The 12,387-nt window shown below is 49.8% G+C and overlaps 1 protein-coding gene across 2 annotated transcripts; it reads right to left on the reverse strand.

Annotated features, from left to right (window-relative positions):
• Nucleotides 1-573: 573 nt before the first annotated feature.
• ncoa4 (nuclear receptor coactivator 4) lies at nt 574-10,551 on the reverse strand. Of its 2 annotated transcripts, none has more exons than XM_075473298.1 (11): nt 10,399-10,551; nt 8,442-8,568; nt 5,955-6,095; nt 4,259-4,350; nt 3,987-4,095; nt 3,726-3,803; nt 3,517-3,639; nt 2,772-3,437; nt 2,444-2,701; nt 1,422-1,514; nt 574-1,321 (listed from the first exon to the last, which is right to left on the reverse strand). In XM_075473298.1, exons 1-11 carry the CDS (start codon nt 10,434-10,436, stop codon nt 1,316-1,318), a joined length of 1,731 nt encoding a protein of 576 aa, XP_075329413.1. In that variant the 5' UTR covers nt 10,437-10,551; the 3' UTR covers nt 574-1,315. The 2 variants fall into 2 exon arrangements, with proteins under 2 accessions (XP_075329413.1, XP_075329423.1); XM_075473308.1 differs by lacking the exon at nt 10,399-10,551 and adding an exon at nt 8,663-9,071.
• Between the last annotated feature and the right edge of the window lie 1,836 nt (nt 10,552-12,387).

Here is a 12,387-nt window from a genome sequence, read left to right on the forward strand (position 1 = left end):
TTCACTTTAAAGCTGCTCAGAACTGAACTAACTCTGGTTCTGCCTCAGATTCTGGGTTTATGTTCATGTTGAAACATGTTTCAGTGAATCTCTGCAGCTGTTACCATGGAAACATCTGCAGATATTCACTTTAAAGCTGCTCAGAACTGAACTAACTCTGGTTCTGACTCAGATTCTGGGTTTATGTTCATGTTGGAACATGTTTCAGTGAATCTCTGCAGCTGTTACCATGGAAACATCTGCAAATATTCACTTTAAAGCTGCTCAGAACTGAACTAACTCTGGTTCTGACTCAGATTCTGGGTTTATGTTCATGTTGGAACATGTTTCAGTGAATCTCTGCAGCTGTTACCATGGAAACATCTGCAGATATTCACTTTAAAGCTGCTCAGAACTGAACTAACTCTGGTTCTGCCTCAGATTCTGGGTTTATGTTCATGTTGGAACATAAATATAGAATATGAACTTTAGTTCTATATTAAACTGTTGCTTTTTCTCAGAGTGCTCTCGATGGCATTGAATTTTATTTTGTTCTGATGAGAAACTTCAGACACAGTGATGTCACAGATGCAGTGATGATGTCAGCATGTTTTATTACTGCAGAGAACAGCTGGAGGTAACTGATGACATCACAGCTCTAAACAGAAATCAGAACACAGCGTAAATAAAAAGCACCAATCACTGCTGAGCACCCAGTCACGTGACCAGACGACTCCTGCTCCGGAGGCAATCTGGGAAAGAGAGTTTCCTCTCAGACCGGCGGTGGGTTTCCCACCCTGAGCGGCGGCTGCCAGGACAGCTGACGGCCCAGAGCTGAAACCATGTGACCGTCTGACAGGAAGTGATGTCAGCAGAGGAAAAGATAAAACGTTAACTCAGATTAGATCAATTAAAATAAAAGCACACCATCTAAAACTAACCCCGCCCACTCAGACATAGCCCCGCCCCTTTCACCCCAACACATCCTGGCCACGCCCCCTCCACCCCCACATCATCAACATCTGAAGCACTTCCTGTGAGGCAGAGCCTGCTACTGGCTGAAGCCTTCTGCATCCATTATCCATCAGGTTATTGATCAGGCTATCGATCTGGTTCTGGTTGATGCTAATCAGTTCCATGGTTGCCACGTCTGTTTCCACGCAGTCCATTGACCGTCTGTTCTGGATCCTGATTGGATGAGAGAGGTGGGCGGCACCTCCGGGTGGTGATGTCACAGGAAGAAGAAGAAGAAGGCGAAGTTGGATTTATGCGATTATGTGCGATCATCAGCGATAAAGTGACCAGAAGAAGAAGAAGAAGAAGGTCTTCATCACCGTCACATCTGGAGGAAAGGGGGGCAGAGGTCAGACAGGAACTCACAGGTGTGTGCAGGTGTGTGTGTTTGTGTGCAGGTGTGTGTGTGTGGGTAACAGGTAACTCACCTGTACGGCAGCCCTGTGCAGCCACTTGTCTTTGTCTCCGCCCACCTTCATACAGGAGAACAGGTCGCACACTGTGGGCAGAACCAAGCGCTCCTGGACAGGAAGTTCACAGTTAGAACAGGAAGTGAGCTCCCAGCCGGACCGGTCAGTAGGGATGGGAATTGATAAGATTTTTACGATTCCAATTCCATTTTCTATTCTGCTTAACGATTCGGTTCTTTGTCGGTTCCCTTATCGATTCTCATTTGGAGAAAAAGGACAACAAACCGGTCGATTGGCATCAACTTTGTTTAGTTTAGAAGTAACACGAGTCATGACCTCACAAACCCAACAACGGTGAGGTCCACATTGGTCTATCCTGGCCTGGGTAATTTAACTCTTCCTGCTCTGGTGAAAGGAGAAGCTGGAGGTAGAGGTGAACTGGGGGTAGTACCACCAGCCTCTGGCTCTGAGCCAGTCAGGCTCTGTCTCTCATGATTTCATCTAAATGTAATGCCTGAGAAGGCATTCATTTAACCTTAACCGTTACTGACAGCAGCTTTTACAATCAGGCAAATGCTGCTAACATGATAGGCAGTGTTTGTTAGTTAGTGACCTGCAGTGTTAGTCGAGGACATGCTAACGTTGCTAACGTTGCTAAGTTCAGATTCACCAACGTTAGTCCGGAGCGGATCGAAAACGCGACATTCATTCATAGTTATTGCATGTTGGTAGTATTTCCTCCCTTTGGTGAAATATTCACTTTGCAAGTTGCCCTGTTGTCGTCTTTTTTAGGGATGTGTAACCAAACTTTCGAGCGTTTGTACCGCTTGGGCGCCATGTTTACTGTTGGCTGCGCCGGACTCGCCACCCAACGCTGCGTGGTGACGTCATTCCCGCCCACTGGGATCGATAAGGAATTGAAACACTGGGAACCGGTTCTCAACAAGAACCGGTTTTCGATTCCCATCCCTACCAGTCAGGATTAACTGGTCTGAACCGGACCGGTCTGGGTTACCTGGTCTGAACCGGACCGGTCTTACCTGGGCCTGGCTCCTCTTCTTCAGCAGCCACTTGTCCTCCTCCTCCTCGGCCGGGCGGGCCGGACCTCCTGAAGTCTTCTCAGGAAGCACCCAGAGGTCCAGATCCAGAGGACGCTGGAATGGAGACGAGAAGGAAGGCTGGAGCTGGGGGCTTTGGGCCGTCCTGCTGACGCTCTCCTCAGGAGCCGCCCAGCCGGACAGGGGGGCGGGGCTACAGGAGGAAGTGGGGTGGAGCCACGCCTCCAGGATGGCCTGCACCTGCACAGAAACCCCATGGTTACCCATCCATTCATGGATCATTGGAACAGAGCCCGACTCGGGTTCTTACCTTCTGCTCCTGCTCTCTGTGGAACGTGGTGGGCGGGGCCTTGGCCACGGGGACGCCGTTCTTGTCCCGCCCCTCCTGCTGCATCAGCCAGCGGCTCAGCGCCTCCTTCCCACAGTTGTCCTCGCACACGCAGTCAGCGTAGGCGGCGCAGGACTCGTTGGCTCGGCAGTTCTGCTGCACCGGCACCACCTTCTGAAGCCATGCCTCCAGAGCGGCGGGGGTGGCGGCGGCGGGGGAGGCGGGGCCGGATGTGGGCGGAGTCTTCAGGCACTTCAGCCGCCCCAGGTTCTCGATCTCCACGGCGCTGCTGGTCTGGCAGCAGGAGGAGCAGTCGGTGGCCGGAGGCCCCGCCCCCACCAGCCACTCGCTGGCCAACCAGCCGCCCTCGAACGGCTTCAGCACGCGGTGCCAGCGCTCCGCGTCCGACATCGTCTCCATGGCAACGGTGGGCGGAGTGACGAGCCAGTCGCTCAGCTCGACGTCTTCCTCGCACTCGGACGGAACGGCGAACTCCGACTCGTCGATCTTCTCGATGGAGAAGGAGGAGCTGCAGGTGCTGGCGGTCCGCTCCCTGCTGATTGGCTCCTGGAGAAGCCACGCCTCCAGATCTCTGAGCTGACCCCAGGCCCGCAGGAAGTCCATCGAGGCCAGGACCGGACAGGCAGTCTGGCACAGAGACAGAAAGTTACAGCTTCAGAGACGGTTCTGGTCCATCAGACCCGGTTCTGGTGAACTGAGGACTCACCTTGCTCTCCTTATGGGACATCAGCCAATCCTGGGGGTTCTTGCTGAACTCGTAACCAATAGGAGTGCTGCTAGCTGGACGGGTTTCCAGCAGCCAGTCACCCAGAACCGCCACCTCCATGTTCTGCAGAAACACACAGAACCAGTGAATCGGACCGGGACGATAACCCAGAACCAGACCACAGCAGCAGAGCTCAGCCTCCAACTCACCTGACTGCTGTCTGAGGCCGGAGAGGACACCTGGGCCCTCTGAGGGGCGGAGCTCTGACAGGACACGCCCTCCTCAAGCTGCAAACAGGAGAACACCTGGTCAGACACCTGGCGCCTGAACACCTGGCGCCTGAACACCTGGCGCCTGAACACCTGGCGCCTGAACACCTGGCGCCTGGTCAGGTGAGGGATGGATGAACACCTGGCCTGAACACCTGGCCAGGTGAGGGATGGATGAACACAGGGAAACAAGTGTGCTACCTGAGCGGTGACGCTGCCGAATGACGTGATGGCCTGCCTCAGGGAGCGCGTGTCGGCATGGAAACTCATCTCAGGTGTTTCTTCAGGTGTCAGGCTCAGAGAGGACAACCTGCCAACACAGGTGACAAAAACAAAAACAAAAACAAACACAAGTAGAGGTTAGAGCGCCACCTTCTCTCAGGTGTTCAGTACATCTGCAGGCGGTGAAGAGTTAGACTGTTCACCTACAGGTGTGTTCAGGTGAGTCTCTGAACAGGTGTTGGTGGACTTACTTCTCCATGCAGCTGGTCAGCTGGTTGCTCAGGTCGTTGCTGCTGTAGGAGTTCTGCATCTGATGGGCAATGATGTCAAACTGACCTCTGAGCTGCAACAGCAGGTAAAGAACAGGTTAAGAACAGGTAAAAAAAAAAAAGCAGGTAAACACCAGGCACACACCTGGGATACACCAGGCACACACCTGGGATACACCTGGGATACACCAGGCACACACCTGGGACACACCAGGCATACACAAGGGATACACCAGGCACACACCTGGGATACACCAGGCACACACCTGGGACACACCTGGGATACACCAGGCACACACCTGGGACACACCTGGGATACACCAGGCACACACCAGGCACACACCTGGGATACACCTGGGACACACCAGGCACACACCAGGCACACACCAGGCACACACCTGGGACACACCTGGGACACACCTGGGACACACCTGGGACACACCTGGGACACACCTGGCACACACCTGGCACACACCAGGCACACACCTGGGACACACCTGGCACACACCAGGCACACACCAGGCACACACCTGGGACACACCTGGGACACACCAGGGACACACCAGGCACACACCAGGCACACACCTGGGATACACCTGGGATACACCAGGCACACACCTGGGATACACCTGGGACACACCTGGGACACACCAGGCACACACCAGGCACACACCAGGGACACACCAGGGACACACACCAGGCACACACCAGGCACACACCAGGCACACACCAGGCACACACCAGGCACACACCAGGCACACACCAGGCACACACCAGGCACACACCAGGGATACACCAGGCACACACCAGGGACACACCAGGGACACACCAGGGACACACCAGGGATACACACCAGGCACACACCAGGCACACACCAGGCACACACCAGGCACACACCAGGCACACACCAGGCACACACCTGGGACACACCAGGCACACACCAGGCACACACCAGGCACACACCTGGGACACACCTGGGACACACCAGGCACACACCAGGCACACACCAGGCACACACCTGGGACACACCTGGGACACACCAGGCACACACCAGGCACACACCAGGCACACACCTGGGACACACCAGGCACACACCAGGCACACACCAGGCACACACCAGGCACACACCAGGCACACACCTGGGATACACCTGGGACACACCAGGCACACACCTGGGATACACCTGGGACACACCAGGCACACACCTGGGATACACCAGGGACACACCAGGCATACACCAGGGACACACCAGGCACACACCAGGCACACACCAGGCACACACCTGGGATACACCAGGCACACACCAGGCACACACCAGGCACACACCAGGCACACACCTGGGACACACCAGGCACACACCTGGGACACACCAGGCACACACCTGGGACACACCTGGGATACACCAGGCACACACCAGGCACACACCTGGCACACACCTGGCACACACCTGGCACACACCAGGCACACACCAGGCACACACCAGGCACACACCTGGGATACACCTGGGATACACCAGGCACACACCAGGGATACACCAGGGATACACCAGGCACACACCAGGGACACACCTGGGACACACCTGGGACACACCTGGGACACACCTGGGATACACCTGGGATACACCAGGCACACACCAGGCAAACAGCACTCATGTTGACCAGGACCAGGACTCAGTTACCCGGTGCAGCTGGTGCAGCTGCTGCTGCAGAGTCTCCGTCTTCACTTGTTCCAGCAGGTCGATCTGCCCCAGAAGCCACACCTCCCTGCAGCGCAGCGCCTCCTGTTGGCGGCTCACGCAGCTCTGAAGTTCCGAGCGCACCTGAGGGCGGAGACAGACAGATAAGAACCGTTGGGTTCCCTACGTTAGGAAACAAACCCTGCTCCTGTGTTTATAGCTATAAACACCTATAAACAGCTGGTAAACACCTTTAAACAGCTGGTAAACACCTTTAAACAGCTGGTAAACACCTTAAACAGCTGGTAAACACTTTTAAACAGCTGGTAAACACCTATAAACAGCTGGTAAACACCTATAAACAGCTGGTAAACACCTATAAACAGCTGTAGACACCTATAAACATTACGGTCATTTTGCAGACGCTTTTAACCAAAGCGACTTACAAAGAGTGCGTTCAACATCGGTAGGCAAAAGAACTTCAGGTCACAAGAAATCATAAGTGCATTTCCTTCCAAAACCAAACAGCTGAGAGCAAAACTAGTGCTAGAGTAAGTGCGATAAGTCAGGTACCTAGACAGATGGGAAGACAATTTAGGATTCAATATAAAAACAAGAAACTTGTGCTAAAGAATATAAAAAATTAAAATAAAATAAAGGACCAGACTCAGTGAATAATTCCCTACACTCCCTATTATATAGATCAGTGCTGACCAACATATCATTGGGGTCATCAGGTGGGCAGCTCCTTTCATCAGTGTTTCGTCTAGTTGGGCCCACGACACCTCCAGGAGACTAGACAATGACCACAGGCGTCCCAGAGTCACCCCCCTAATGCCAGCCAACACTGCCCCTCACACCACAACCACCATAAGCTACCTCAGCCTCTCACCAACTGCACACCAGTCACAGCGGGGTGGGGATGCAAACCCTGGTTCGGGTAGGGGAAGAAATAAAAGAGGTAAGAAAAGCAGGAATGGGATTCAAACCCTGGTTCGGGTAGGGGGTAATGAAAATATAGAGGGTGCCAGTGGTGGAGGAACAGCTGGTAAACACCTGCAGACAACTATAAACAGCTGGTAAACACCTTTAAACAGGTGGTAAACACCTATAAACAGCTGGTTTACACCTGTATACAGCTGGTAAACACCTGTAGACAACTATAAACAGCTGGTAAACACCTTTAAACAGGTGGTAAACACCTATAAACAGCTGTAGACACCTATAAACAACTGGTAAACACCTATAAACAGCTGGTTTACACCTGTATACAGCTGGTAAACACCTGCAGACACCTATAAACAGCTGGTAAACACCTATAAACAGCTGGTTTACACCTGTATACAGTTGGTAAACACCTGTAGACAACTATAAACAGCTGGTAAACACCTTTAAACAGGTGGTAAACACCTATAAACAGCTGTAGACACCTATAAACAACTGGTAAACAGGTGGTAAACACCTATAAACAGCTGGTTTACACCTGTAGACAGCTGGTAAACACCTGTAGACACCTATAAACAGCTGGTTAACACCTGTAGACAACTATAAACAGCTGGTAAACACCTATAAACACCTGTAGACACCCATCAACAGCTGGTAAACACCTGTAGACACCTATAAACAGCTGGTAGACACCTATAAACAGCTGGTAAACACCTATAAACACCCATCAACAGATGGTAAACACCTGTAGACAACTATAAACAGCTGTAGACACCGGTAAACAGCTGTAGACACCTATAAACAGCTGGTAGACACCTATAAACTGCTGGTAGACACCTATAAACAGCTGGTAAACACCTGTAGACAACTATAAACAGCTGGTAGACACCTGTAAACAGCTGGTAAACAGCTATAAACAGCTGGTTAACACCTATAAACAGCTGGTTAACACCTGTTGATAATGACGAGGCAAATAAACTCTCTGCTGTTTGAAGACAAACCGATCTTTACCTGCAGCTTATCTGAAAAACAGCAGAATCACCAACAGCGCAGAGTCCAGGTGAGAGCAGCTACTGAAACAGTCCCGTCTCCTCCACCCATATATACTGACACCTAACCCCACCCTGTTCTCTCCACCCAGTGTTTTCTGTGCCGACTCGCCCGGCCTCTGGTCAGGTTTCTCTGACTCAGCAGTGATCAGGACCTGTGGTGATGATGAGGATGATTTGGTCTCAGACTGGATGAAGCTCTGTCAGACAGAACAATGCGCAGCTGATCTGGGATCAGCCAATCAGAGGGCTGCGGTTCTTCATCTGTGGTGTCAGAAGTATTTCAGGTCGATGACCCAGCCGACACAAACAACTTGCACGTTGGTGCACGTTTCTGCTGAGCCCCTCAGTTTCTTATCAGCAGGCCCACCCCCATCAGACAGAACTTTGGACCAGTGATGTCACCGCCTGTGCACGTGACACCAGCGTGGACACGTGCACTGCGTTTGCCCTGTGTGCGTGTGTGTGTGTGTCTCTGCAGGATGAAGGCGCTGACCTCCCGGACGTTCTCCCTCAGCTGTTGCTCCGCCTTCAGCACGCCGCTGACGGCGTCCTCCAGCTGATCCTGGGCCTGCTGGCACTGCCTCAGCCCGCCCGCCGCTGTCGCCCCCGGAGACGCCATCCTGGGCCGGAAAGAGGAAGCAGAGAGAGCAGAGCGTCAAAACAAGACGTGATGAAAAAGAAAAAAAAAGAGTTCCACCTGTCAGAACCACATACTGGAGCAGACGCATCCTGTTAGCTTCAGTGATCAGGACAGGTGCAGAGAGAGAGGGGGAGCAACATGCAGCACAGGGCTGTCTGATCCGGGGCCAGCTGCAGCGAGGACCGGAGCCTCTGGGCGCTGGCTGTGACCACCACGCCACCGACCACACCGTCCTTTAGTTTAAAGCCCGCCTGAGCCTGTTTTGTTCAGGCCGGCTGACTCAGCAAACGTGCACGCCGTCTCTGGGAGCTGGTGGCTCACCATGACCACTGGGATTAAACCAGTCACGCCAGCAAACAAAACCCTCCTGAGCCCAAAGAGCTCAAAGAGTCCTCTGAGGACGGCGGTGAGTGGGCGTGGCCTCAGGGCGCGGCGGCTGCTGCTATCAGCTGTAAACAGCCGGTCAGCTGACGCTCAAAGAGCAGCTGATAACCCGACATGCTTCGGCCAAAAGTAACGCTCTGATGAAAATAAAACAGAAGCAGACAAACAGGAAGAGATAAAGTCAACAAAAACAAATGCATGCAGCTGGGATGGACATTTAGGAGCTAAAAGCCTTCAGACAAACTGTTCCAGCAGTCACATTTAGGAGCTAAAAGCCTTCAGATAAACTGTTCCTGCAGTCACATTTAGGAGCTAAAAGCCTTCAGACAAACTGTTCCTGCAGTCACATTTAGGAGCTAAAAGCCTTCAGATAAACTGTTCCAGCTCTGAGGTTCCTTTTAATGTGGCTCCCCATCAGCTGAGGGAGCTTCAGGGGGATAAACTTTATTGGTGTGGGCCTCCTCCTCTGGGTGAATCATTTAAAAAATGTGTCTGATAACAAAGCTTCTCTGACAGAAACCTGCAGATCAACATGGAAACCAGCTGTAGCTGAACACCTTTCTGCTGCCGCGGAATGAGGAAGCTCTGCGCAGGGTGTCCGCCATTACCGCCGGCCGGCACGCACGTACCACCGGGGGGGAGGGAGAGAGAGGCCAGGCCGGGGGAGGGTGCTGCGGCCAGGCCGGGGGACAACAACAAGGTCCTTCCTCCGATCAGTCCGCATATAACAACAATAACTGCTTCCTTATCAGTCACACAGCTGATTCATGTCAGTCATTAACGTGGAAGAACGTGACGTGCGTGTTTAGATGAGAGCAGTTTGTCCGACAGGCTGCACAATCTGAACTAAAACTGAACAGAAACCGAACAAAAACTGAACTAAAACTGAACACATTACCCGGATGTGTCCTCCAACACTCGGACAGGAGGAACAAAACAAAAAGATCTTTTTCCCTAAATGTGACTCTGCTCTGCGTGTTCAAAGTATGCCGATTAATAGGGTGGAATGTGGAAAAGTGGAATATGATGAAAAATGTGTTTGACAAAGTAAAACCGGATCGATGTGATGAAGAGGATTAAAAAAAACCGAGTTTTTTAAGGGAAATTTTGCTTTAGACGCCAACGCCGTTAAAATGGACACGTTGGGTTAACAAACACGATAAAAGACAAACGACAGAACGTGAAAAAGAGTTAAAATGATCGATTAAGTAATTTATTTATTTTTTACATTGTTTTATTCGATATAAACATGTAGAATCACCTATTTAAACAGATTAATGTCCTGAAACCCAGAGACCGCTGCCTTTAGCTGGTAGCTGTTAGCTGCTAACCGTTAGCCCCACTGACCTGCCGACTGAGCTAACAATGCTAACCGCGTTAGCTCAGGGGATCGATGAAGAAAAGAACCAGTTAGAACTCAACTCACCGCGTGCCTTTGATGTGGACTTTTGCTTTGGATGTCATAAATGAGTTGGGATGATTCGGTGATGCGTCAGGCTGACTACTGTCCGCTGAACGCCGGTCTCTCCCACCGGCAGCTAACCCAATGTCACGATTGCGTCACGGAAGGAAACTATATGTAAAACATAGAGAAGTGTCGCGAGAGTTGGACGCAACATCTCGCTGTAGTGAGAAGGAGCAATGGCTTCCCCCTGCTGGCGTAAAGAGGTAGTGCATTTACCAAATCAAATCAAATTTATTTATAGAGCACATTTCATGTACAAACAATTCAAAGTGCTTCACATAAAATAAAAGCATTGCAAACAGGGAGTGGAAGAAGCATTAAAATACATAAAAGAATATAAAGAGAAACAAATAAAATCATTTAAATGAATTTAAAAACAAAACCACAACACCACAAAGCATCTGAGAGACAAAGAAACAACAGAAGCATCAAACAGCACATGAGCGATTAAAAAAAGGAAATAAATGTGTCGTCAAAGAAATAGAGATCATTTATACGAGGATTCCAAAAACATTTGTAAATCACAGAGTTCTGTTTTGTTCCCACAGCCATAAGGCTTTTTAACAGTGACTGCTGAGTTCTCCTCAAATTTATATTTTATGTGAAGCACTTTGAATTGTTTGTACATGAAATGTGCTCTATAAATAAATTTGATTTGATTTGATTGATTGATTTTTATTTTTATTTTATTTTTTATTTATTTAGTAATTTATTATTATTATTAGTTAGTAGTAGTATTTTTTACTAGAAATGGTATTATTATTGTTGTTGTTAATACAATCATTGTAAATATTTAAAAAAAAATGTTGAGCTACTTGACTAATTTGAATTTCCCCCATTGGGGGATGAATAAAGTAATTTTCTATTCTATTTCTATTCTATTCTGTGACAATGGATATGTGACTGGAAAGTGTGGTGGTAAGATGCCACCTTTCATGTGGTCGACCCAAGTTTAAATTCCCTGCATGAAAGGTGCTACCTGTGTTAGGGGTCCTGAGGTAAGACCCCTAACCCTACCAGTGTAAGCTGCTTTGGATGAAAGCGTCGGCCAAATGCATGAACATAAACAATCCTGCAGCTTGAAACACTGAAACCAAAGTTCAAATGATCCAGAATTAAACAGGTAATAATAAACGTTGCAGTGTGTGAAAAAAGAAAATAAACGAATCTGATTTAAAGTAGTTTTTGTCACTGGTAACCACTCAGAACCACCAAAGACGCCACGGCCTGGTGGACCTTTGGACCACATCAGGTTCTTCTGAAACGAGTCAGAAGGTGTGGACGTGGTGGATCTCAGGGTTCAATACTGGGTCCACTTCTGTTTTCTTTGGGTATAATTGGAAAACACAAACTATCATCAGCTGACCCAGAGGTTTTAATGATGTCTTCCTCTCAGAGTCAAGCAGAACGGCTCCTCCCCTGATGAACCCTGATGATGGGTTCCCATGTGCAGAGCCTCGGTTCTGCAGGTTCTTCTGAGACATGTAGACAGAAACAACTTTTCATCAGCTCTCAGTGAAGATTAAACTCCAGATTGGATCAGTGCTGTTTATCTGTCAGAACTGACCCGGTGCCAGGTTTTGGACCAGCAGATTCGGGGCTGTTTTATGGGCTCCAGGATATCAGGTTCCCCTCCCAGTTCAGGTCTCAACAGGAAACATTTCTATCCCGGAGTTATTTTATACTTTGTCTGCCTCACTTTTCACTGTTAACGTGCTGCTGCACGTTGTTTGTGCCACAACAAATGTCAACTTGAGGAAATGCAAAGATGAAATGTAAAGAAGAACAGATGATAAAAAGGCTAAATCTTCTCACATGACATCAGGCATAAAAACACAGAAAACTCTGATTTCTCAGGTTCTGTTGGTGCTCAGATATTATATATATATAATATCTATATATATAGATATTATATTATATATGTTCTGGAAGGATCTGCCCAGAACAGTG

Source organism: Odontesthes bonariensis, chromosome 2 (assembly GCF_027942865.1).
Source record: "Odontesthes bonariensis isolate fOdoBon6 chromosome 2, fOdoBon6.hap1, whole genome shotgun sequence".
NCBI classification, from domain to species: Eukaryota; Metazoa; Chordata; class Actinopteri; order Atheriniformes; family Atherinopsidae; genus Odontesthes; species Odontesthes bonariensis.

Excerpts from the sequence above, each read along its gene's own strand:
- ncoa4 (XM_075473298.1), bottom strand. The coding sequence starts at position 10,436 with ATGACATCCAAAGCAAAAGTCCACATCAAAGGCACGCG. Across the intron at positions 3,804-3,986 it reads TCGGCAGCGTCACCGCTCAG|CTTGAGGAGGGCGTGTCCTG; the intron begins GTAGCACACTTG and ends TCCTGTTTGCAG. Across the intron at positions 1,515-2,443 it reads AGAAGAGGAGCCAGGCCCAG|GAGCGCTTGGTTCTGCCCAC; the intron begins GTAAGACCGGTC and ends CTTCCTGTCCAG.